At 43.9% G+C, this 26,440-nt stretch overlaps 1 protein-coding gene across 4 annotated transcripts in view; it reads right to left on the bottom strand.

Moving 5' to 3' along the window:
- The window catches only part of LOC131190287 (zinc finger and SCAN domain-containing protein 2-like), a 30,496-nt gene extending 6,144 nt beyond the window's left edge, over positions 1-24,352 (bottom strand). For 2 of the 4 annotated variants that reach the window (XM_058167537.1, XM_058167538.1), the window contains exon 1: positions 4,130-4,751. In XM_058167537.1, coding sequence (XP_058023520.1) covers positions 4,130-4,736 — 607 coding nt within the window. In that variant the 5' untranslated portion in view covers positions 4,737-4,751. Of the gene's footprint in view, positions 1-4,129; positions 4,752-15,325; positions 15,440-24,252 lie in introns of those variants that run through there. The other 2 variants (XM_058167539.1, XM_058167540.1) reach the window with 2 other exon arrangements.
- Between the last annotated feature and the right edge of the window lie 2,088 nt (positions 24,353-26,440).

Here is a 26,440-nt window from a genome sequence, read left to right as displayed (position 1 = left end):
CAACAACAACTTTCTGCTTAGAAAGTTAACAACCGGTTCTCCCGAATTGGTGCGAACTGGCTGAATCCCACCGCTGATTTGCTTCCATAAGGTGTAGTATTAGCTGTCAAAGAAGATTATATTACCGCTAAAGGAGAATATTTGTAGCTCAGGGTGCAACTGTGGGGCCCTTGGGGTTCTCTGAGCTTGGTTGTTTTCTTGCAGACGATTCATTACCCAAACTAGGTAACATCATCAGTGCCAGTGCCAAAGAGCACCAAGGACCCATCTCAAGATGACATTAGCTACAGGAACTTGAAACCTCAGTGTCAAATAGGGAATACCCATTGCAGGAAATGGAAAACATCTTCAAGTGTAGGGAATTCCTGGAAAGAGGTAGTTGGCCACGCTTGGAAATGAGATGCTGGATAAAATGAGCCCACAGTTTAATCTATTAAAGTTCTCCTTCTGCAGCCATTATGGATGATGGAAGGGGATGCGGTGGCTTAATGATACTGGACCTGCCAGTCAGAAATGATCTGCACTCTGGCAGTTTGAACCCGACTCCATGAGACATGGAGAGCTCCCGTTGCTCAATCCCTAGTTCCCGCCCAGCCAGCAATTCAAAAGTATGCAATAGCAATAGTGCTTAAATTTATATACCGCTTCACGGCCCTCTCTAAGCACTTTACAGAATCAGCCTATTGCCCCCAACAATCTGGGTCCTCATTTTTACCGACCTCAGAAGGATGGAAAGCTGAGTCAACCTTGAGCCTGGTGAGACCCGAACTGCCAACCTGCTGGGAGCTGGTGAATAGCAGAAGTAGTCTGCCGAACTGCACTATAACCACTGCGCCAACGCAGCTCTCTCAATATTGCAAGTAGATAAATGGGTACCACTTCGTTGGGAAAAAGCTTGCTGCGCTTGTGTGTGGGGAGAGCAGAAGCCAGCACTGGACTGGGCCAGACGAGGTGAGGCGAGACTGGCAGATGAGCCTGGAAGAGCCAGCAATCTGACTGCCACTCTCTGATTGATGTAAAACTAGTTTGCCCCCCTTATAGTGTGCCAAGGATAGGCGCACAAGCGCCAAACAGAATGAACTAACAATCTAGGCTGTCAGGATTGCACTGTGTGTTTAGCATGTATAGATTCCCCTGACATTGTATGCTATATGCTAAATAAATAAATACGGATGATGGAAACTAAAAAAAAATGACCCTCTTGAGTCTGCCATTCTTGGTGCAACAGCTTCCTTCACAGACCGATATAATTTATACCCAACAAGACAAATAGCACAAAACAAGAGATGCCAACCTTTAACCTTACCACAGGCATGTATCCATCTCAAGTTTGATAAATGGATTTGCTTTGGAGGCAGCATGCATACTAACTTAACTAGATAATCCTTTCTACAAGAGCTTGACGGACGTTCTGCAAAATTCAACCTACTGTGGCAACAGCTTTTAAGTGAGGTTCAACAAAAACATCCAGAATCAATGCCCAGCACCCAGGATTTCAATGAGAAAAAGGGTGAGCAGACCTCATTGACAGAGCACGTCTTCCTGCATGCAAAATTCCCAGATTGCCTTTAAGAGGAACAGAACTTCAACTTCCATTAACTTTACTCTGCAATATTTGGTGAAGGCTTCATTATACAAGGTTGATCATTGTGGACAACCACAAACTGGTAAATACGCAACTTTCATTCTGCCTCTGCTGCTGACGGACAGTTGCTAGATAGGTCAGGCACCATTAAACAAGACAGAAAAATGATAATGATCTTATATTAGGTCGTTACGGGTAGTCCTCGATTTACAACAACAATTGAGCCCAAAAGTTCTGTTGATAAGCAAGATGACTGTTAAGTGAGGTTATAAGTCATTTTTCTCAACGCCATTGTAACTTCAAACCGTCACTATACAAATGGTTGTAAATCGAGGACTACCTGTATTGGTACTTTGCTATCAGACTTAATGGATTAAACAAAAACCAAGTATATTCTTGATAAGCAATATAATGAATCAAGGCCCATTTTTTAATTCAAATTACAGAATTTGCAAAAGTGGGACAGCAATCCATCTTTCTTCAGTCAAAAGCTGGGCTTTAATTTTTCCAACCCATTCATTCTAGAGTGTTTTCATGGATCATGATAGGATGTAAAAGCAATACCACAATATTTGGAGCTACATTTTCTTATGCTGACTTATAATATGTGATATGGCATAGATGTAATACAAAATGCTTCTGTGCGCCCCAGCCTAAAACTTAACTCCCAAATTTATAATCTTAATCCTATAGTACCATTAGCCATGCAAGCGGTTTTGGATAGAACCCGTTTTCTGATACATCTGATTCCACAACTGTGGTCCATCTCATGCCAGTCTCAAAGCCAACTACCCACCCACCCATTCAAAACTTGAATGCCTCATCCTGCATTAAAAACATGTTAATTAAACATTGTCTCAAACAGCATAACACCAGCATGCTAATGACCTATTTTACATAACATGACTTTATACATCTTCCAGGCATTGAGGGGGATTGGTGGGGTTAATTAAACCAGAAGGATCCAGACAATTCCTCCCTGTCCTGAGGTCAACATTTATAATAAGAGTCTCCCAGGTGTGTTAGGTCACAATTTCCAGTCTGCTCAGACTTATGACATTGGCTAGGGATATCTGGAATTGGAAAACAGGGCACTAAACTTGGGAAAGCATTAACTTTTAATGTTTTCCCCCCCCCATTATCCAGGGGTGTTTTTTTTCTTGCAAAGAAACAAACAAAATCAGGTATCTGCAAAAAAAGATTTTGCATATCTCAGAGAACTCAGCTGTTACTTTTAAGATCATGCACATATATACACAGTTGGATTTAAAAAAAAACCATAACCTTGGCCATCTAGCAAAATGCAATATCTAAATAGCTGTTTTAAGTTTCACTTGTCTGTGAAATATGTCTTGTTTGCATTATATTCCAGTCCACCTCCCAAACCTCCTTCAGCACCATAACTACTGCCTTCCTATGCACAATACAGAGAAATTCAGGCATCCCCTAAAATGAGCTAGTATGTCTGAGCAAGAAACAGACAGAAACTTCATACTGCTACCGTATCAAATCTTTTCCTAATTTGGACAATGCTGCTTTCCCAACCATCAAAGTTAAAGCTAACCCAACTGTTCCATGTTTTTTAGTTGCAGCATCAAGATCATTAACTGATCTAATTGAAAGCACTGTGCAAAACAGCACCATCATCTTCTGCAGTTGCTGTTTGCTATCTGTTTTTCTTCCCCAGGGATTTGCGTGGTGGGAAACAGAGGTTATTTATCCCTCTCCAATATCCCTATAGATTTGAGGCTGCAGCTAGACCCATTTCTGAGAGATTCAAAGGGCCAAGACTCTGGGATGCCAAGCTCGGGGAATGTGGGGGGGGGGAACCTGATACAGGTTGCCAGAGCTTTCAAAATCCTGTGTATAAATCAGTCCTTCTTTCTTTCCCCCCACTCTTACACAGTAGGGTCTCCTGCTTAGGCCGAGGGAGGGGGCTGGACTAGATGACCTATAAGGTCCCTTCCAACTCTTTGTTATTTCAGAGCCGTTTCCTGATTCCGGGGCTTGTGAACAGCAGAAACCTCCTTCCCTGCTGACAACATCGCTTTGTCAGGAGTAGAAATCTATGGGTGACAATTCTAGGCTTGTTCTTTCCAAGAGGCCTCTCCTTGAGTCTATTACTTTTTCTTGTTTTTAAAGAAAAGCCGCAGGCTCTTTTTTTTTTTTTCTTCTCCCCAACCAGAAATTTGGAAGAGACTCTTTGGAAACCCCCCATAAACGGGGAAGGGCGGGGAGCGCGGGAAGGAGGAAAAGCCACTTTCTTGGGCGGCCAGAGCAACCGAAGCTGCAGGAGCAGTTCCCGCGCGAGACGGCGCAGGGCAGAAAGCGCGCGCCCCCGGCAGCGCCCTCCGCGAATCGCCCACTACGGGCCCCCCCACTCATCTTCCTCCCGCGCGCGGGCCGTGCTGGGCTATGCCCACCCCCTTCTCCCTGCATCCCCCGAGGGCATCTAGCTCGGCCAGGACGGAGGCGGCTGAATGGCCGCAGAGCCTGGGCGGAGCCCCTGTGTTGATCGTTTTGTGGCCGGAGGGCAGTTCCCACCTCGGTCGAGCAAAGAGAGAGACAGACAAGAGAGAAGTGCAAAAAGCGGAGGCTGCAGGACCGAGATCGATCCGCTGGTCACTAGCGCCGCGCGATGCCGGTCGTGGATCGGGAAAGGAGGCACAGCTGCTGCTGCGGCTCTCCGGGCGAGCTGACTCCCGCTGATCCGGATGCAGCAAGCGCCCGAGACAGGAAACTCATCCCGGCCAGACGCAGGGCGGAGAGAGACGAAGAGAAAGCGCAGCTCCTCTCGCTCGGTGGAAGTCGCCGGAGCCCTCTGGTGGCAGCGGAGCACGGCCTGAGCCGGGGGAGGTGGGGCGCAGGGAAGGGAGGGATTGTGGTGGGTGGGTAGGGGGACACAGCAGTTCGCTTTTCGGCCGAAACCGACAGAAGGCACCTCCCGCACCCCGCTCGCTTTATGCCAAGGGTTGCTCCCGGGGCGACGTCCAGAGGATTGGCTGCGAAACGAGCAGCTCCCGATCGTTTGAACGCTTTTATCTTCCACTAGCGAATCGATCTTGCACGGTTCTTCTTTCGAGGAACGTCTTGCAAGACACCCACCCACCGCAAAAAAAATAGATCGAAGAGAAAACCTAGTTAGCATCATGGTCGTTAACAGGAGGCGTATCATCTCCACAGCGTAGTTAAGGACCACATGATGAGGGGCATCTGGCCTTTAGGATGGCAACTTCAGACAAGTGGGTTCATTCTCAGCGTAGTCCAAATAAATTAAAGCAAATTCCTCCCAACACAATTCCTCAGTCCTATCACCAACCTTGGTCCAATTAGGCAAACTGCCAAAGGCCTTTCTTGGCAAAAGTTCAGAAGATACCAGATACAAAATAAATGCAACAAGACAAAGCTATCAATATTGTTTTCTGGCAGAGTCCTAACACTGTCTCTGGACTTTTAAGCCTTATGGGAGGGGCCAATCATCTCTTGGCCCTACTCCTGAGTCATCCTCTTTGCTTTAGCTGCTCTTGCCTTCTGGCAGCTCTTCTCATGCATGCATTAGGAACAGGCTCCTCCTGTTCCTCTGCCTCACTACTGTCAGTCTCTGGAGGCTCCAGAGTCTGCATCTCACTCCCTGATGGCCCTGGCTCCACCTCTGATGCAGAGCCCTCATCCGGGCCTTCCCCAGCCTACAGGACTGGCCCGTGTTCTTCCTCAGCCTCATTGCTGTCTGAGTCCGTTGCCAGCTCCGCAGGATGCTGGCGGACCGCAACAATCCTGAGGTAGGCTAGACAGACCCCATCCCATTGGATTCACAACCCCTAGTGATCACAGAAAAGGAAGTGCAGGACCTATTTCACAGACAAAAGCCAGGAAAAGCTCCAGGCCCAGACAAGATAAAAAGTCTGTGCTGACCAATTGGCCCCCATCTTCAGCTATATCTTCAATAAATCACTAGAGATGTGCTATGTTCCTTCTTGCTTCAAACGCTCTACCATCCTCCCAGAGCCGAGGAACTGAACGACTACAGACCAGTTGCTTTAACATCTGTAGTCATGAAAACCTTTGAAAGGCTAGTGCTTTCCTACTTGAAAACCATCACGGATCCGCTGTTAGACCCCTTGCAATTTGCATACCGAGCAAATAGATCAACAGATGATGCTGTTAATATGGCTCTGCACTACATCCTACAACATCTTGAATCTCCAAAGACCTATGCAAGGGTCCTCCTTGTAGACTTTAGTTCAGCATTCAATACCATCATTCCAGACACACTTCTAACTAAGCTAAACCAGCTACAGGTACCTGAACAGACTTGTAAGTGGATCATAAGCTTCCTAAGAAACAGGAAGCAGCAGGTGAAGCTAGGCAGGATCACATCAGATACCTGTACAATTAGCACAGGAGCCCCCCAAGGCTGTGTGTTCTCCCCACTTCTCTCTGTATACCAATGACTGCATCTCCAATGATCCATCTGTTAAACTACTGAAGTTCGCAGGTGACACAACAGTTATTGGTCTCATTCGAGACAATGATGAATCCGCATATAGACGAGAGGTCGAACGACTAGCCTTGTGGTGCGATCAAAACAATCTGGAACTGAACACACTCAAAACCATAGAAATGGTGGTAGACTTTAGGAGAAACCCTACCATATTCCACCTCTCACAATACTAGACAACACAGAATCAACAGTAGAAATCTTCAAAGTTCTAGGTTCTATCATATCTCAAGATCTAAAATGGATAGCTAACATCAAAAACATCAAAAAAGGACAACAAAGAATGTTCTTTCTGCGCCAACTCAGAAAGCTCAAACTACCCAAGGAGCTGCTGATCCAGTTCTTCAGAGGAATTATTGAGTCTGTCATTTGCACCTCTATAACTGTCTGCTTTGGTTTTGCAACCCAACAAGAAAGACACAGACTTCAGAGGATAATTAGAACTGCAGAAAAAATAATTGCTACCAACCTGCCTTCCATTGAGGACCTGAATACTGCACAAATCAAGGAGGGGGCCGTGAAAATATTTACAGATCCCTCACATCCTGGACATAAACTGTTTCAACTCCTACCCTCAAAACGACGCTATAGAGCACTGCACACCAGAACAACTAGACACAAGAATAGTTTTTTCCCGAAGGCCATCACACTGCTAAACAAATAATTTCCTCAACACTGTCAAACTATTTACTAAATCTGCACTACTATTAATCTTCTCATTGTTCCCATCACCAATCTCTTTCCACTTATGACTGTAACTTTGTTGCTGGTAATCATGATTTATATTGATATTGATTGTTCCTGATTGCTTATTTGTACCCTATGATTATCATTAAGTGTTGTATCATTAAGTGTTAATTTTGTACCCTATGACCATCATTTGTGTTGTAAATGTTGTACCTCGATGAAGGTATCTTTTCTTTTATGTACACTGAGAGCATATGCGCCAAGACAAATTCCTTGTGTGTCCAATCACACTTGGCCAATAAAAATTCTATTCTATTCTATTCTATTCTATTCTATTCTATTCTATTCTATTCTAACAATAGAAATGTTGGCAGGCTGGGATGAGTCATGCGCTGGCCACGCCCACACCCTGTTTAGCGAAGGGGTAGCATCAGGGCATGTTAATATAAGGCAACTGGCAGTTGGAACAGAGTTCTATTCAGGTGGGGAGGGGAAGTAGAATGTCTAGCTCCTTAGCATCAGAGCGTGTGAATATAATACTGTATATGAAATACTAATGATCTGATGGTCATTTCAAAAAATCCTTTCTTAGCAAGCACCTAGAAGCCAAGAGGAACATACGTGCCAAATTTCAAGTTTGTAGGCTTTACCATTCTGGAGATTTTGTGATAAGTGAGTGGTATTTGGCTTCTATATATAAAATTACAATTCTAGGTCCATGTATTTTAAAGTGAATAATACTTCATAAGATCACTGAAGGACACAGATGTACTTTGCTGGATCGATCAAAGGTCCATCCAGGACATTTTCTCTTGTCATTAACTGTAGCAATTAGCATTCAATATATGCTGTCTCTGGAAACAGAGGCCTCCAGAAACCTTGGCTGCATGGACTAATTTTGAATAAACACATGCAGGATTTTGCTGTGTGTGGCTCCCTATCAGCCATAGTGGTGAAAGCAAATTATACTGTAGATTAGGGGTCTCCAACCTTGGCAACTTTAAGACTTGTGGACTTCAATTCCCAGAGTTCCTCAGCTGGCTGAGGAATTCTGGGAGTTGAAGTCCACAAGTCTTAAAGTTGCCAAGGTTGGAGATCTTTGCTGTAGATAACATACAGGTAGTCCTCAACTTACAACCACAATTGAACCTAAAATTTCTGTTGCTAAGTGAGACAGTTGTTAAGTGAATTTTGCCCCATTTTATGACCTTTGCCACAGTTGTTAAGCGAATCACCACAGTTGTTAAGTTGATAACACGGTTGTTAAGTGAATCTGACTTCCCCATTGACTTTGTCAGAAGGTCATGCAAAAAAGCATCCGTCATAAATATGAGTCAGTGGCCAAGTCTGAATTTTGATTACATGAACAAAGGGATGCTGCAACAGTTGTAGGTGTGAAAAATGGTCATAAGGCATTTTTTTCAGTGCCGTTGTAACTTCGGTCACTAAATGAACTGCTATAAGTCAAGGACTAATTGTATACAGCCCAGAGACCCCCTCTTTTGCAGTAGCATAACTATGAAGATACTAACATAAACACGTGCAGTAACTGGGCATTGCTGTTTTTAGGGTTAATGTAAATAACTGGTGGACCAGGTTGCTTTAACATATTGTTGGGGTGCAGCTCTCATCATTCCTCCCCATAGCAGGGGTGAAATCCAGCAGGTTCTAACAGGTTCTGGAGAACTGGTAGCGTAAATTTTGAGCAGTTTGGAGAACCGGCAAATACCACGTCTGGCTGGCCCAAGTTGGGTGGGAATGGAGATTTTGCAATATCCTTCCCCCAGGAGTGGGGAGGGAATGGGGATTTTGCGGTATCCTTCCCCTGGAGTGGGGTGGGAATGGAGATTTTGCACTATCCTTCCCCTGGAGTGGGGAGGGAATGGGGATTTTGCAGTATCCTGCCATGCCCACCAAACTACACCACACCACACCACGCCCACCAAGCCATGCCTACAGAACCAGTAGTAAAAAAAATTTGGATTTCACCACCACCCCATAGGTTGTGCTGATCATGGCAAAATTGGAGGCCTCCCATTGTGACAAAAGAATAAAGATAGCAGAAGCGTGATGGGAAGGAAAGTATCTTTATTTATCTATCTACCAGATTTCTAGGCTGCCCATCTCACCTACTTCACAAGCTGAGGTAGTTTTGGCAGCCCATGATGTGGTCAAATCAGAGATGAGCCATGACAGTAAGGAGAGTGACCAGACACATCAATGTCCTGGTTTGAGAAAAGCCCCCCTCCCCTCCCTTCTTCAGGAGAATTTTGATCAGGAAAGGAAGAGAAGGAGAAATTTCTCCCAGCAATTCCTGGCAGGTATAGAAGGAAGCTGCCCTCATCTTTGGCCAAAGCAGCTGTCCGGTTTAGTGAGCCACCTGGTGATTCTTCTGCTGGTGTCTCTTCAGATGCCATCTCTGCCCGTAGCTCTTATCACAGAAGACACACTTGAATGGCAGGTCAATCTCATGCAACGTCTGGGGATTGATGGTGAACATGGTCCCACAATGAGCGCACAGGTTGGGCATCTTCTGTGAATCGGGAGTTGGATTTCCCTTCCTGTGGAGCCTCCGATGGCGTGGGATGCTGGATTGGTGAACGAAGCCCCTCCCACAATCGGGACAGTGGAAGGGCTTCTCCACTACCTTGCCAGCCTTTTCTTTAGAAGAGCAGGTAAGTTTCACCCACTCCTTGACTACTTGTCCCACCGGACTTGAAAAACTGCACTCGAACGGGTGGCTACACTTGGGACATCTGAAGGTGGTGCTGCCTTTAAGGGAGACCTGTTGATGGGTAAGGCCGAGATATTTCTCTGCAGAATTAGGACCTCCAGAGGATGCCTTGCTATCACATGTTTCTTCATGAATTTTAGAAGTTGGTAACTGGTTATCATCAACCTCGAAGTTGTTCCCAGGGTGGCTTTCCTTCTCCGGAGGTGACCTCTCGCTGGGATGCCCTTCCTTTTGTGAACTGTCTCCTGCAACCACAGCATCCGGAGGATTATTCAGCTCCCGACTCTGGGGAATAATCCCACTGCCGTGTTGCTCGCGTGAGACATAGGTGGCCTTGACATGCAAAGAATTCCCTTCGTGTGTAGTTGGGGTGCTGAAATCTTTAATGAGTCCCTTTGCGTATGGGTGGGCTTTGGACTGCTCAGGAAACAGGCGGGCGTTTTCACCAGTCAGGAAAAACTCGCTGCTTCTTGTTGGTAGATTAGTTTCTTGGACAAAGTTATATTGCAGCCTCACAAGAGACACGTTTTCTTGCTCTTTGGTTTGTGCTACCTCATCACCTGCTTGGATAACCAGAGATGGGAGTCATGGTCAGTTTTGAAAAATGGGCATATTTAGAATTAAGCCTTTAGCCTTAGTTAAATCTTTCCTAACTTGATGCTCTCCAGAAATGTAGAACTGCCATTTCCATGCTGGCTAGGGAATTATGTGAATTGGTTTACTCTATCCACAGGATGGGTGGGTGGGGCTGGTTAGGAGGGAACTAACGTGGAAAACAGATAAGTCTATGTTTAGTGGCTGCCTTGTTTAGTGACCATTTGCAGTTGATGATAGTGGTAAGTCACACTGCAACCAGCCCTCACATTTATGACCTTTGCAGGTTTGTAAAGCAAAGGAAAGCTGACTTAAGATCATAAGCACAGTCACTTAATTTCACTTAATCACTGCTTTGCTTAATGACCAAGTTACCATTCCCAATTGTGGTTGCTACAGAAAAAATAATTGCTACCAACCTGCCTTCCATTGAGGACCTGTATACTGCACGAATCAAGAAGAGGGCCGTGAAAATATTTACAGACCCCTTGCATCCTGGACATAAACTGTTTCAACTCCTACCCTCAAAACGACACTATAGAGCACTGCACACCAGAACAACTAGACACAAAAAAAGTTTTTCCCGAAGGCCATCACTCTGCTAAACAAATAATTCCATCAACACTGTCAAACTATTTACTGAATCTGCACTACTATTAATCTTCTCATAGTTCCCATCACCCATCTCTTTCCATTTATGACTGTATGACTATAACTTGTTGCTGGCAATTCTTATGATTTATATTGATATATTGACCATCAATTGTGTTGTAAATGTTGTACCTTGATGAAGGTATCTTTTCTTTTATGTACACTGAGAGCGTATGCACCAAGACAAATTCCTTGTGTGTCCAATCACACTTGGCCAATAAAAATTCCATTCTATTCTATTCTACATGAGGACTACCTGTATGCAAAAAAGAGCAGGCTGAGCAGGGGAGGGGAGGACTCAGTGTACTGTTTTATCCAAAGGCTGCAGAATGACCATCCATGAGGTCATTCAGAGGCGGGGAATATGTGGCTCTCCAAAACTGATGGACCACAAGTTGCAAAGCTGCCCATCATGCTGGCTGATGCTGCTGGGACTTGTAGTTTAAGAGTTCTGGAGGACTGCAAATCCCTGACTTAGATAGAAATATTAGATAGCAAAGATGAAAGAAAATATATGCTGGGTGTAGGAGTCGAGGGATTTTTTTCCGCACTTTTCCCTCTAATTTTTCTGTAATATGAAAAACTCCATCCAAACTTAAAAGTATCCACTCCTAGTCCTGTATAAAGTAAATTGGAAAGTTGCTCTTGAAAAGATGTCTTAATTCTGAAGAAAAGAGTGTTCTTCAAACTGTAACTCTTTTTTAAAAAAATTTGCATTTATATCCCGCCCTTCTCTGAAGACTCAGGGTGGCTTACACTATGTTAAGCAATAGTCTTCATCCATTTGTATATTATATACAAAGTCAACTTATTGCCCCCAACAATCTGGGTCCTCATTTTACCTACCTTATAAAGGATGGAAGGCTGAGTCAACCTTGGGCCTGGTGGGACTTGAACTTGCAGTAATTGCAAGCAGCTGTTTTAATAAGACTGTCTTAGCAGTCTGAGCCACCAGAGGCCCTTTAAAACATTTAAAACATTTTCCAGGGCAAACTGGGCAGATTCTAATCTATATATTATAAATATATAAATTATTTCTTCCAACTAGGAAGCTTTTTTAAAAAATGCTGAACAATACAGGACTAGCAAAATACTAGCCAGAACCTGAATTCTGGGCACTGTATGGACAAGGTTGCACCGCACTGATTCACTGACAGTGTTAGCCAAATTAATGTGTGGGGAGGGTGGGACCGATGACTTCAGAAAATGATTAATCAACCTAGTTAATTGACTCCAAGAAGTTTAGATGCAGACCCAGATAGATCAATCCTGCTTAATTATTGTGTGAACTGCTGACTATAAAATACCCTAATCCAGTGATGGCTAACCTTATTGCCACTGTGTGCCAGGAGCGGGAGGGAGGGGTTTTTGCGTGCACACGTGCCCACACCCATAATTCTGTGTCCTGCCCCCACACATGTGCACGCTCCCCCCTGCTCCTGGCACGTGTTTGCCGGAAGTTGGCAAACAGGCCATTTTCGGTCTTTGGAGGGCCTCCGGGGGGGTGGGGAAGCCGTTTTCACCCTCCCGAGACTCCTAGAAAGGCTCTGGAGGCTGGGGAGAGCAAAAAACAGGCCTTCTGGTCCCACCAGAAGTTGGCAAATTGGCTGTTTCCGGCCTGCAGAGGGCATCTGGGGGTGGGGTGGGGAAGGCTGTTTTCACCCTCCCCAAGCTCCTAGAAAGGCTCTGGAGTCTGGGGAGAGAGAAAAACAGGCCTTCCCCACCACCACCCCGGAGGCCCCTAGAGGCAGGAAACAGCCTGTTTCCCTACTTCCGGTAGGCCCAGAAGGCCCAAAAATCAGTTGGCCAGTGCGCACATGCGCACCAGAGTTGAATTTGTGTGCCCACCAATATGGCTATATGTGCCACCTGTGGAATGTGTGCCATAGGTTCGCCATCACGGCGCTAATCTTTCTAAGATGAAAGTAAACTTCTATCTCTGTCTTGTTTTTTTTTAAACATCATCCAATGAGGAGCAGGGTGAAGAGTCCCTCCCATAATGTCTGTGATAATGCAACCCCATATTTTTTTGCATTCCAACTTAGGGTCTGGGTGGAAGGAAATGCAAAGGGAGAAAGTGAAAATTCCCAAACTTCTTTAAGCTTGCTGGAAATCAGACCCCTCTGCTGCCCGCTGCTTTCCTGGCCTTTGGGGGAGTCTGCTGGGTAAGACAGGGTTAATAGAAGGCCATGCCAGATGCCTTTAAGGAGGAGATGAGACACAGAGCTCCTTCTTCCTTCTGGTTCATTTGCTTTCCTCAAGCAAAGAGTTCTTAGGGTAAGAAAATGGAGAGTCTCCCACCACACTTGCAAGAATATAGTTTTACTTTAAGAAGAGAGATAGGCAACCAGAGGCCCAAAAGTGAATGAGGCTGTCATGACCCTCTTTGGTGCTCCTAAGTCAACCCTGATTAGAGGTACTGGAAATCAGTGTCATATTTCCCCATATCTGCAATGCGATACATGCAAAAAGTATAGTGCTCATCTAAAGTGGTGTAATAATTTAAAAACAAAAGACAACAAAGCAACATCTCCCAAAATGACTTTGGGCAGGGAGGGTCGAAGCCATGATATGGCTACCATCATCCCAGTGCCGAAGAAGCCCACCATCAAGGAACTGAATGACTACAGACCAGTTGCTTTAACATCTGTCGTCATGAAAACCTTTGAAAGGCTAGTGCTTTCCTACCTGAAAACCATCACGGATCCGCTGTTAGACCGCTTGCAATTTGCATATCGAGCAAATAGATCAACAGATGATGCTGTTAATATGGCTCTGCACTACATCCTACAACATCTTGAGTCTCCAAAGACCTATGCAAGGGTCCTTTTTGTAGACTTTAGTTCAGCATTCAATACCATCATTCCAGACATTCTCCTAACTAAGCTAAACCAGCTACAGGTACCTGAACAGGCTTGTAAGTGGATCACAAGCTTCCTAACAAACAGGAAGCAGCAGGTGAAGCTAAGCAAGATCACATCAAATACCTGTACAATTAGCACAGGGCCCCCCCAAGGCTGTGTGCTCTCCCCACTTCTCTTCTCTCTGTATACCAATGACTGCATCTCCAATGATCCATCTGTTAAGCTACTGAAGTTCGCAGATGACACAACAGTGATTGGTCTCATTCGAGACAATGACGAATCCGCATATAGACGAGAGGTCGAACGACTAGCCTTGTGGTGCAACCAAAACAATCTGGAACTGAACACACTCAAAACCGTAGAAATGGTGGTAGACTTTAGGAAAAACCCTTCCTTACTTCCACCTCTCACAATACTTGACAACACAGTATCAACAGTAGAAACCTTCAAATTTCTGGGTTCTATCATATCGCAAGATCTCAAATGGACAGCTAACATCAAAAACATCATTAAAAAAGGACAACAAAGAATGTTCTTTCTGCGCCAACTCAGTAAGCTCAAACTGCCCAAGGAGCTGCTGATCCAATTCTACAGAGGAATTATTGAGTCTGTCATCTGCACCTCTATAACTGTCTGGTTCGGTTCTGCAACCCAACAAGAAAAACACAGACTTCAGAGGATAATTAGAACTGCAGAAAAAACAATTGCTACCAACTTGCCTTCCATTGAGGACCTGTATACTGCACGAATCAAGAAGAGGGCCGTGAAAATATTTGCAGATCCCTCGCATCCTGGACATAAACTGTTTCAACTCCTACCCTCAAAACGACGCTATAGAGCACTGCACACCAGAACAACTAGACACAAGAACAGTTTTTTCCCGAAGGCCATCACTCTGCTAAACAAATAATTCCCTCAACACAGTCAGACTATTTACTGAATCTGCACTACTATTAATTGTTTCATAGTTCCCATCACCAATCTCTTTCCACTTATGACTGTATGACTATAACTTGTTGCTGGCAATCCTTATGATTTATATTGATATATTGATAATCAATTGTGTTGTAAATGTTGTACCTTGATGAACGTATCTTTTCTTTTATGTACACTGAGAGCATATGCCCAAGACAAATTCCTTGTGTGTCCAATCACACTTGGCCAATAAAAAATTCTATTCTATTCTATTCTATTCTATTCTATTCTATTCTATCCCTTGGCCTACTATGCTTTTACACATCTAAAGACTACAACCTCTGCTTTGAGATACTTGGAAGAGGGTCCTAGTGGGCAGGTTGATAAAGAGTTCAGAGGTGGGCTTCAGCAGGTTCTGACCAGTTCTGGAGAACCGGTAGTGGAAATTTTGAGTAGCTCGGAAAACTGGTAGTAAAAATTCTGACTGGCCCCTCCCCAATGTATTCTCTGCCTCCCAAGTCCCAGCTGATTGGGAGGAAAGGGGGATTTTGCAGTAACCTTCCCCAGGAGTGGGGAGGGAATGGAGATTGTACAGTATCCTTCCTTTGGAGTGGGGTGGAAATGGAGATTTTGCAATATCCTTCCCCTGCCACACCCACCAAGCCACACCCACAGAACCGGTAGTAAAAAAATTTGAAACCCACCACTGATAAAGAGTTCCATTTTTCCTCCTTGTTGCGCTCATTTGGTCTGTGGGCCAATCAATGACTTCCTAGCTGCTTTCACGAATTCCTTACCTTGGTATAAAGACGGAGATGTGTTAAATTCCTCCTCGATGTGGACCAACGAAAGGGGTGTGGCAACACCTTCTTCTGTCTCCAGGAAAAGTTCTGAGTTGTGCTTCTGCATCTCTGTCCAGCCAGATTGCAAAAGAGATTGAAATGGTTGTGGTTAGTGAAGAATAAATGCTTCACATGAAAAAAAGCTTGAATCCCTGGCTTCTCTAGTTATGCAGTATTGGAAGAAATATCCATCTGGGTGTTGGAAGAAATATCCATCTGGGTTCAGTTCCAAGTGGGGACAAAGACACTGGAAACATGGAGGCTGCTTGGAAAGATGGTTTAATGGTGGCCAGGATCACATGGCTTGAGTTCCTGAACAGAAAAGGGCCGAGATCCTGTGTGCTCCCTGGTTTTATGCTTTTTCTGAGCTTTGAACTTTCTGGGGCACAGGAAGAGTATCCTGATTCGTTGTCAGACTCCCAGGGGGTGGGAGTCTTAGCTAGCCTTGTAGGTTGTCCCTCAAGCTTGCCTGAGCCTTGCTGGCTGATGTAATCTTCCCAGGTGCCATGTGGTGAGATGGGTAGAGGCTAATCCTATCATGTCCTGAGGACCATGTCTTAATCCCATCACCCTGGAGCTGAAGGTCTTCTGTGTTGTAGATAAGATGTCTTTTGTCTTTCTGGGGCTATTAACAAAGGTGGGGGCCGCTTTCCAAGGGCATGTTTCTCCTTTTCTCATCCAGGAAGGTATAATATTCTGCTTTTTTAAATATTTCCTAGAATATTTCATTCTTCTAGGAGGGGGGTGGGTGCTAAATTCCTACATGGGTTCAGTTCCAAGTGGGGACAAAGACACTGGAAACATGGAGGCTGCTTGGAAAGATGGTTTAATGGTGATCAGGATCACATAGCTTGAATTCCTGAACAGAAAAAGGGATGAGATCCTGTGCACTCCCTAGCTTTATGCTTTTTCTGAGCTTTGAACTTTCTGGGGCACAAGAAGAGTATCCTGATTGGTTGTCAGACTCCCAGGGGGTGTTAGCTAGCCTTGCTGGCTGATGTAATCTTCCCAGGTGTCATGTGGTGAGTTTCAGTTGCTAGATGGGTCCTATTGTGTTGCAGATGATGGTCCCATTGACAAAGATGGGGGGAATGAGTTTCTACCTCTGACCCATTGACAAAGGTGGGGGGAGTCAGGAAGCTACTTTGTCTTTAAAACATGTTTCTCCATTTCTCATCCAGGGAAATATATTCTGCCTTTTAAATATTTTCTAAAATATTTCATTCTTTTAGGAGGGGGATGGGTGCTAAATTCCTACAGCAGTTAACTAGGGTAGTGTAACCCTTATTTTAAAAAAACTGGCCTGGATCTGAAGGGCTCCATTGCAACCTGGTGAAAGCATTCACCCTGGTTAAAGCTCAGGCAAGACACTCTGCCAAGCCCTTTATTTGAGCTTATACAGGCAATTTTGATCTTCCTGCCTTTCTTTTGCTAAAAAGTGCAGGAATCACCTGAAGATGGAAACCATACAGTAGGAGCTATCAAGGAAGACCCCCTGCTGTGTTCAACCTGCAATGGCACACATGCACTTATGCACATGTGCAACCCATCCCCACTCTGTTAATTCTGCAAAGTTGAATGGAAGGGGAGGGGTCTGGCTGTATCTCAGGTAGATCTATCCTTCAATTAGCCATGTCCTCCTCTATTGATCACTTCAGAAAGGTCTTTTGTTTACGATAACGCCCTGAGGATGTTTGCCTGTCACCAATCATTAAGCTAAATCATCTCTAAGCTTTAATATAATGGATCTTTATATTAAAGAATTTCCTAAGCCGTGTCATCTACAACTCAGGTATTTAAAAACAAGGGAAGCTTCCACATTTCAAACAGAATAAACTGCTTTTGTAGAATATGAAAACTGTTTTTCCTCTTCCTTTCATTTCTTATTGTTCACTATACATTATATTCTTTTCATTGCTGTTAAAGCGTTCATATTTTTTGTAGTTAGTTGGTTTCTTTTTGTAGTATTGGGCATTTTTATTTTCAAATATACAGTAATATGTTTCTGAAAAAGAAAGAAATGTGGGTTTTTTATATTAAAAAAAATCTGAAATCTCTTCCCCCCCCCTCAAATCCCAGCTCAGGAAGGAAGGTATGGAACACATTTATCTGGTCTAAATAAATAATAGATTGAATTTAGCAAATCCTGAAGTGAGAATTGTTTCATTTCTTCCAATTTGCTAAAGAAGAGTCTAAAAATGGCCCTGAATAGAGATTCCTATGAAATATACAACTTCTTTCTGCTTTTTTCCTCTCGTGAAGAATCTAACATTTCTTTCTCTTCTTGAACTCAACGTATTACATTCAGACTATTAACCACTTACGTTTTCTTCTGGTTCACTGCTAATTGCAATTATTGAATGCCAAGTGGATATATGATTGCCTCTTATACCATTAGCCCCAAATATTATTTTAAAAATTGCATGGATGGATTATTAAGAATAATGCTGTAACTCATAAACCTTTTATCTATTTTATTCTTTGAAAGGTCCCAACTGAAGTGGCTTCGTGGGTGGTCTCACTGAGCTAAAAGAAGGCAGACTTTACTTCCAGTGCCCAACACCTCCTAAATTCCCTGGCGTGTTTTTTATTCTGTAGTTCTCTCTTAGCTAAATCTTTACAAGATCACTGTCAAGATAAAAAGGGAAAAAAAGAAATGAGGTGGCCTGTTGGGATACAGACTTGAAGAAAAAAACAAGTATGAATGTCAAGTAGAAATCAGGACTGGGAAATTTTCCTTGGGTTGGACCCTAATGATTTCAGTGTTGTTGTTTTTTTGAGGGGGTCAATTTCCATCCTGATTGGGGAAGAGGGAGAGGGGAAAAAATGCATGCCTAAAACCAATCACCAACATTTTGAGCACGAACTCAAGCTGCCTAGCAGAGGCTACAAGCAGATTCTAGGTTGCCCACCTCTACAGTTACTAGTTCTATATAATGTACATTCTTTTTTTTTTTTGGCAGCACAAACTCTCATTCTTTTCATTTTACAGGTGCTCCTCAACTTAGACCACAATTGAGCCCAAAATTTCCACTGCTAAGTGAGACATTTGTAAAGGGAGTTTTGCCCCGTTTTACAACCGTTCTTGCCACCACTGTTAAGTACAGTGGTGAAATCCCAATTTTTTTATTACTGGTTCTGTGGGTGTGGCTTGGTAGGCATGGCAGGGGAAGGATACTGCAAAATCTCCATTTCCACCCCACTCCTGGGGCCAGCCAGAGGTGGTATTTGCCGGTTCTCCGAACTACTCAAAATTTCCACTACCAGTTCTCCAGAACCTGTCAGAACCTGCTGGGTTTCACCCCTGGTTAAGTGAATTGTTAAGTGAATCACTGCGGTTGTTAAATTAGTAACACAGCTGTTAAGTGTAACAGCTTCCTCACTGACTTTCATTGTCAGGTCACAAAAGGTGATCACATGACCCTGGAATGCAACAATATATATGAACCAGTTGCCAAGCATCCAAATTTTGATCACATGACCATGAGAATATTGCAATGGCCTTAAGTGTGAAAAAGTCATTAGTCACTTTTTTCAGTGCCACTGTAACTTTGAATGGTCACTAAACAAATGGCTGTAAGTTGAGGACTACCTCTATTTTGATAGAGCGGCAACCATGGGTAGAAAATTTTACACAGGAGCTGCTTCTATCATCTACTCTGAACTTCGGCTGAACATTCCAATTTTCTCTTGAAGAAAAACACAGACTTCAGAGGATAATTAGAACTGCAGAAAAAATAATTGCTACCAACCTGCCTTCCATTGAGGACCTGTATACTGCACGAATCAAGAAGAGGGCCGTGAAAATATTTACAGATCCCTCGCATCCTGGACATAAACTGTTTCAACTACTACCCTCAAAACGACGCTATAGAGCACTGCACACCAGAACAACTAGACACAAGAACAGTTTTTTCCCGAACGTCATCACTTTGCTAAACAAATAATTCCCTCAACACTGTCAGACTATTTACTGAACCTGCACTACTATTAATCGTTTCATAGTTCCCATCACCAATCTCTTTCCACTTATGACTGTATGACTGTAACTTTGTTGCTGGCAATCCTTATGATTTATATTGATATATTGACCATCAATTGTGTTGTAAATGTTGTACCTTGATGAATGTATCTTTTCTTTTATGTACACTGAGAGCATATGCACCAAGACAAATTCCTTGTGTGTCCAATCACACTTGGCCAATAAAAAATTCTATTCTATTCTATTGAAAGTTGAAAGGAGGAAAGTCATGAAGTCTGGCAACGATAAGAATTTCCAGCTAAATGTTAGGAAGAGAATTGTGCTCTTGTGGCCTAGTTGCTCATTTTTGACCACCATACTTAACCAAGAACCTGTCTTTTGGCTGGGACGACACACGTCAAACTTCAATGTAACCACGTTCCACCTTCCTTGAAGTCTACACATGAGCCAGAACTCCATTTTTGGGTGTGATCTTGTTTCTTTAGCAATTAAGATTCTGCAACCATAGTTTTATAAGCCACAATAGAATAGAATTGCATTTTTTATTGGCCAAGTGTGATTGGACACACAAGGAATTTGTCTTGGTGCATAGGCTCATAAAAGAAAAGATACGTTCATCAAGAATTCTAATTCTTATTGATAGTCATAGGGTACAAATAAGCAAGGATGAGATTCATTCAATTCACTAAGTCCAAACCAAGTGAATGAACACTGTTACGGCTGAATATAGGTCTGCAAAGGGAGCAATCCATCTATCATATGTAGGCTAACAGAGCCTATACCTGGGGCTACCATATCTGGGCTGCAAATATCTAGAACAGAGGTGTCAAAGTCAAGGCTGGATCCGACCCATGGGGTGCTTAGATCTGCCCTGTGGGGCCGCCCTGAAAACAGTGAAGGATCAGCCCATGGTGCCTCTGCCAGTGAAAATGGAGCTTGGGTGGGCCACATGTGGCTCCCCTGAGCTTCATTTTCAGTGGCAGAGGGTTGCAGGAGGCTCTCACAGCCAAAAATAGAGCTCGGGAGCCCGTTTTCACTGGCAGAGCACTTGGACCGCCACAGGTGCCCCTGACACAAACGATGTTGAGCTCACCACACACCCCTGCCCTCCCCCCCCAAGGTCAAACACAACTCTGAAGCGGCCCGCAATGAAATCGAGTTTGACACCCCTGATCTAGATGGCAAAAAGATGTCAGCAATCAGTGAGAGTTCCTAATGCATAAGACACATAAGATGTAAAGCATTTGATAAAGTGGACCATAATCTACTAGTAGATAAAATAGAAAAATGTGGGTTAGACAGCACCATCACCAGATGGATTCATAACTGGCTGACCAACCGCACTTAATGTGTAGTCCTCAATGGAACTACATCCACATGGAGGGAAGTATGCAGTGGAGTACCCCAAGGCTCTGTTTTAGGCCCAGTACTCTTCAACATCTTCACCAATGACTTGGACGAGGGGATAGATGGGGAACTCATCAAATTTGCAGATGACACCAAGCTGGCAGGAATAGCCAACACTCCAGAAGATAAGCTCAAGATACAGAAGGATCTTGACAGACTTGAACATTGGGCGCTATCTAACAAAATGAAATTCATCAGTGAAAAAAGTAAGGTTCTACATTTAAGCCAAAAAAACAAAACAAAATGCACAGGTACCGTATATGTGGTACCTTGCTCAATAGTAGTAACTGTGAGAGGGATCTTGGAGTCCTAGTGGATAACCATTTAGATATGAGCCAGCTGTCGTGTCCCACTCCTCCGCTGACGGCCGGGTCAGGGAAATCCGAATCAGGCTTGCCTCTGCAGCTCTGCCCAAAGTCCTAGCAAAGTCCTCAGAGCAGGCAGGAGACCAGTAAGTGACTTCAGCAAGATAAGTTCGACTTTGCCTGACTCAGAGACTGCCAGAAAGCAGATCCTTTATATAGGCCATGGGGTGTGGCTCCATGACTCAGCACTCATTAAGGCCTGCCCCTCCCTTCCTTCTGTTGCCTCCGCCTATCCAATCTTCTGATGCGAGGGTCACTCCAATCAGATGTTGGAAGTAAACTTTCCTCAGGCTCACATGCTGTGGAGGAGGGGGAGGGGTCTAGCTGCTCCGTTTGCCTGGGCATGGGGCCAGGGCTGGGGCAGGATGCTCCTCCTCTGCAGCCTGCTTGGGCATGGAGCCAGGGCTGGGACCGGGAGGTGCCCCCTCCTCTGCAGCTTGTCTGGGCATGGAGCCAGGACTGGGGCCGGGAGGCATACATTCCTCCGTGTTCGGGAGCAGATAAGCAGACCATGGCTGCGGTGAGAGCGGACAAGACACAACACCAGCAGTGTGCAGCAGCTGCCAAAAAAGCCAACACAGTTCTGGGCTGCATAAACAGAGGGATAGAATCAAGATCACGTGAAGTGTTAATACCACTTTATAATGCCTTGGTAAGGCTACACTTGGAATACTGCATTCAAATTTGGTCGCCACAGTGTAAAAAAGATATTGAGACTCTAGAAAGAGTGCAGAGAAGAGAAACAAAGATGATTAGGGGACTGGAGACTAAAACATGAAGAACGGTTGCAGGAACTGGATATGTCTAGTTTAATAAAAAGAAGGACTAGGGGAGACATGATAGCAGTGTTCCAATATCTCAGGGGCTGCCACAAAGAAGAGGGAGTCAAACTATTCTCCAAAGCACCTGAAGGCAGGACAAGAAGCAATGGGTGGAAACCAATCAAGGAGAGAAGCAACTTAGGAGAAATTTCCTGACAGTTAGAACAATCAGTAAGTGGAACAACTTGCCTGCAGAAGTTGTGAATGCTCCAACACTGGAAATTTTTAAGAAAATGTTGGATAGCCATTTGTCTGAAATGGTGTAGGGTTTCCTGCCTGAGCAGAGGGTTGGACTAGAAGGCCTCCAAGGTCCCTTCCAACTCTGCTGTTATGTTATATCCTTAAGGAAGGTGTTGGGTCGAATAGGGTGTTTGTCCTTTTATCTGAACGACCTCACCTCTCTCCCCTCCGCCTATGTGGCTGAAAAATAAGTGTGGGCCTCAGTTTACCAGCAATTTTACACTCCAATTTATGTGTACAGGCAGCCATATTACATCCACCTTGTGAGATAACTGCCTTTGGGGTGATGATTTTCAACTCTTCTGTTCTACTATTCCACGACCCTCTAAAAGGATGCAGATGACCAGCTGTCTGCAAGGAATATAAATCTTTTCGTTCCCCACCATCCACTCAGAGCTGAAGAAGCTTCTTGGATGAGAAGTGAAACGTCTTTAAAAGAAAAAACAAGAACATCCAGTTGCCTCCTGAAAAAGCACCTTTGGGACAACCATGACCTGGATGACTGAGAATCTCTACAGACTACCGTTCTATAATGACCAAATCGAGAAGACCTGCACACGTTCTTAATCAGTGTCTGGATGTAGTACTAAGGGATAATAAGGAATAACTGTGAGTGAAAAGTTGGAAGATTGACTGGGTGGGCAGTTCGCAGATTCAGGAATTCTAAACAGTTTTACAGTCCTACAGAACAGGGGTCTCCAATCTTGGCAACTTTAAGCCTGGCGGAGCCTGGCAGAAAACTTAGAACTCTGCCGGCTTCGACATGATCTGTGTTTAACACACAGAATCATCTATTGTAATATCCTTCCTATAAAAGACTACTTCAGCTTCAATCGCAACAATACAAGAGCAAACAATAGATTCAAACTTAATGTCAACCGCTTCAAACTTGATTGCAGAAAATATGACTTTTGTAACAGAGTTAACGCTTGGAACTCACTACCTGACTCTATAGTCTCTACTCAAAACCCCAAAATCTTCAACCAAAAACTGTCTACTATTGACCTCACCCCATTCCTAAGAGGACTATAAGGGGCGTGCATAAGAGCACAAAAGTGCCTACCGTTCCCTTCATTATAGTATTATATGCATACTTTTACTTATACTTTTACTTATATATATTTTTTCTCTCATGATGAATTATTGTTTATGTTGATGATTGTATATACTGTTGTGACAAAATAAATAGATAATAATAAAAAAAAACTCCCAGAAGCTTTGCTGGCTGGGGAATTCCCAGGAATTCTGGGAGTTGAAGTCCGCCAGGCTTAAAGTTGCCAAGGTTGGAGACCCCGCTACAGAAGGACCAAGCAGTTTGGGAGTTTTCTTATAGCCATAGTATCATTGGAGACCCATAGGGCCTCTCTGGTCAAGGAGAGGCCCTTGCTAACTTTGTTTAGTAGACCACTAGCCTTGTCTTTGACAGGACCTGACAATGGTTCACTTGTGGTAAACTTCCTTTAAGATGCTTGTAACATGGTCTACATCAGGGGTAGTCAACGTTTTATACTTACCGCCCACTTTTGTATCTCTGTTAGTAGTAAAATTTTCTAACTGCCCACCGATTCCACATTAATGCGCCATGTATCGTCGTCTGCGCATGCGTCTCGCGCATCGTGGATTGGGTTGGGGGGTGGCACTGGCTACCAGCTCTGCTTGTCTGTTACAGCTGGGTGGTGTGGGGGGAGATGCGCGAGCTATTCTGGGATGAGGCTCTTTTGTTTGCGGTCACACTATAGCGCCATTTAGTTTCACTTACGTAACTTATGCACAGGCGATACAAATAGTATATTTTCAGAAATTTAAATTGTCACGGGGATTTTTATGAAAACCTAATGAAATGTTTTTAAATAATGCTATGAAATTTTTTTAAAAGTCAATTAAATAAAAAAAAAAAAAGGAAAGTGCTTCAGTATCAGACAAAACCACTACGGCCCACCATGAAAGCTGGAATGCCCACTAGTGGGTGGTAGGGACCAGGTTGACTACCACTGGTCTACATAGAGTTCCGGGGATTGCATCGTTAAAACTTGTGGCTGAATAAAAAATTATGAGTAACGACCTTACCTAACCAGGACAGCAAGGTGCAATACTGCTGGAGGTTATTTCCACTGAGGGCGAACAGGTAAGGGTCAAAATCCAATAATATATCCTCTGTAAGGTTCACAGTTACCTGTTCAAATCCAGCTGACTCCTAAAGCGGCAAAAATGACCCCCCCCCAAAAATATATAGTTTATGTTCAGACATAGAAGATAGGGAAACAATAGAAAACACCCAGCTTCCAGATCATTCACTATGTTACCAATGAAAATAATGGTTATCCTAAACTGGCCACCAATTCTCTATCTAATGGGCTCCAGCGACGTCTACGCTGGCTTGGGCATGTTGTGAGAATGGCTGATGGTCCGATTCCGAAAGATCTCCTGTATGGAGAATTGGTATAGGGAAAGCACCTCAGAGGGAGACCACAGCTGCAATGTAAGGGTATCTGCAAGAGGGACCTAAAGGCCCTGGGAATGGACATTAACAACTGGGAAACCCTGACCTCCGATTGTTCAGTTGGAGGCTAAAGACACAGCATGGCCTTCTCCAATTCGAAGAGGCACTTGTTCGGCAGGCTGAGGCAAAGAGGCAGTCCTGGAACCAGTGAAAACTGGGGGCTGGGCAGGGGACAGAATGTATCTGCCCTCAGTGTGGAAGGGATTGCCACTCTCGAATTGGCCTTTTTAGCCACACTAGATGCTGTCTTAGGATCTCTTTCCAGAGCACGATACCATAGTCTTTTGAGACTGAAGGATGCCAATGCAGCAGGTACAGTGGGCTACCACTCCACTGAGCCTAGAAGCCCAACTTCTAAAAACAAGTACTTTCAGTTGAGTTTTGAAAGTGATTTGGTCTATATTTAGGGACAGAACTAAGCACCTTTTCTGCAACATGCAGGAGGCATCCAGAGTAGGAGTACAGAACAGACTTTCTATACATAATTCTTTATATGCAGAAGGAGCAGAATTATGCACAAAACTCCCCGTTTTGCAGGGTTCCACACTGTGGAGAAAAGCATTCAACTAAATGCGCCTAAGACTGCCCTTAGATTAGTCTTCCTCCAACTATGACCTCAAAATTGGGACTACAGTATAGTCCTCGACCTACGACCACAATTGAGCCCAAAATCTTTGATGGTAACAAGAGACATTTGTTAAATGAGTTTTGCCCCATTTTATGACCTGTCTTGCCACAGTTGTTAAGTGAATCTGCTTTCTCCATTGACTTTGACTGTCAGAAGCCCACAAAAGGTGATCACATCAGCCCGGGATAATCCAACCGTCATAAATATATGAGTCACTTGTCAAGCCTCTGAATTTTGATCACGTGACCATGGGGTGCTACTACGGTCATAAGTGTGAAAAATGGTCATAAGTCACTTTTTTCAGTGCTGTTGTAACATCGAACAGTCACTAAATAAACTGTTGTAAGTTGAGGACTACCCATATTTAGGGAAAGAACTAAACATCTCTTTTGCAACGTGCAGAAGGCATCCAGAGTAGGAATACAGAACAGACTTCCTATACCTAATTCTTTATATGCAGAAGGGACAGAATTATGTACAAAACTCCCCATTTTGCAGAGAAGCATTTAAGTAAATGTGCCTAAGGCTGCCTTTAGATTAGTCTTCCACAGTCTATGACCTTAAAATTGGGACTACAGTTTCTAGGATTCCTAAACATGGCCCAAAGGAGAGAATTCTTAATTACAGTCTCAGCAGGTTTTGATCTGCTCAGAAAGCAGATCAAAAGCACACTTAAATACCTGGAGGTCCTGAGTGATTGAACGTAACTGAAAAACGTCCTTGAGGATCCAATGTAGGAGATCACCAGTCTTTATAAAATAAAGGCCTCCTTAAGACTGCAATCCTATACTTGTCTAAGCAAAGGTTAATGCTCTCATGTTCAGTGGGATTCGTTCCCAGAGACTTTACAGTCTTAAGGTTACAATTTGATACATGCACATCCTTTGGAATAAATCCCAATAAACTGAAGCAGGATTTATTTCTGTATAAATTGGTGTATGATTGCTTCTTTAAGGGTTTAGAGCAGGCTCAGCTCTTTGCCTGAATACAAATTTCAAGTTAGCTCCAAGATCAAAGTGCCAAAGCCCACTGTAACAACATTGGCAAAAAGGCATTAAGGGTTGTAAACCTAATCTTGCGTAGCTTCTTCTCCGGTAATATTACACTACTAACCAGAGCATACAAAA

The sequence above is a fragment of the Ahaetulla prasina genome, chromosome 2 (assembly GCF_028640845.1).
Source record: "Ahaetulla prasina isolate Xishuangbanna chromosome 2, ASM2864084v1, whole genome shotgun sequence".
Classification (NCBI taxonomy): domain Eukaryota; kingdom Metazoa; phylum Chordata; class Lepidosauria; order Squamata; family Colubridae; genus Ahaetulla; species Ahaetulla prasina.
Note: the sequence above shows the minus strand (reverse complement) of the source record. Positions and strands in the feature narration are given on the sequence as shown.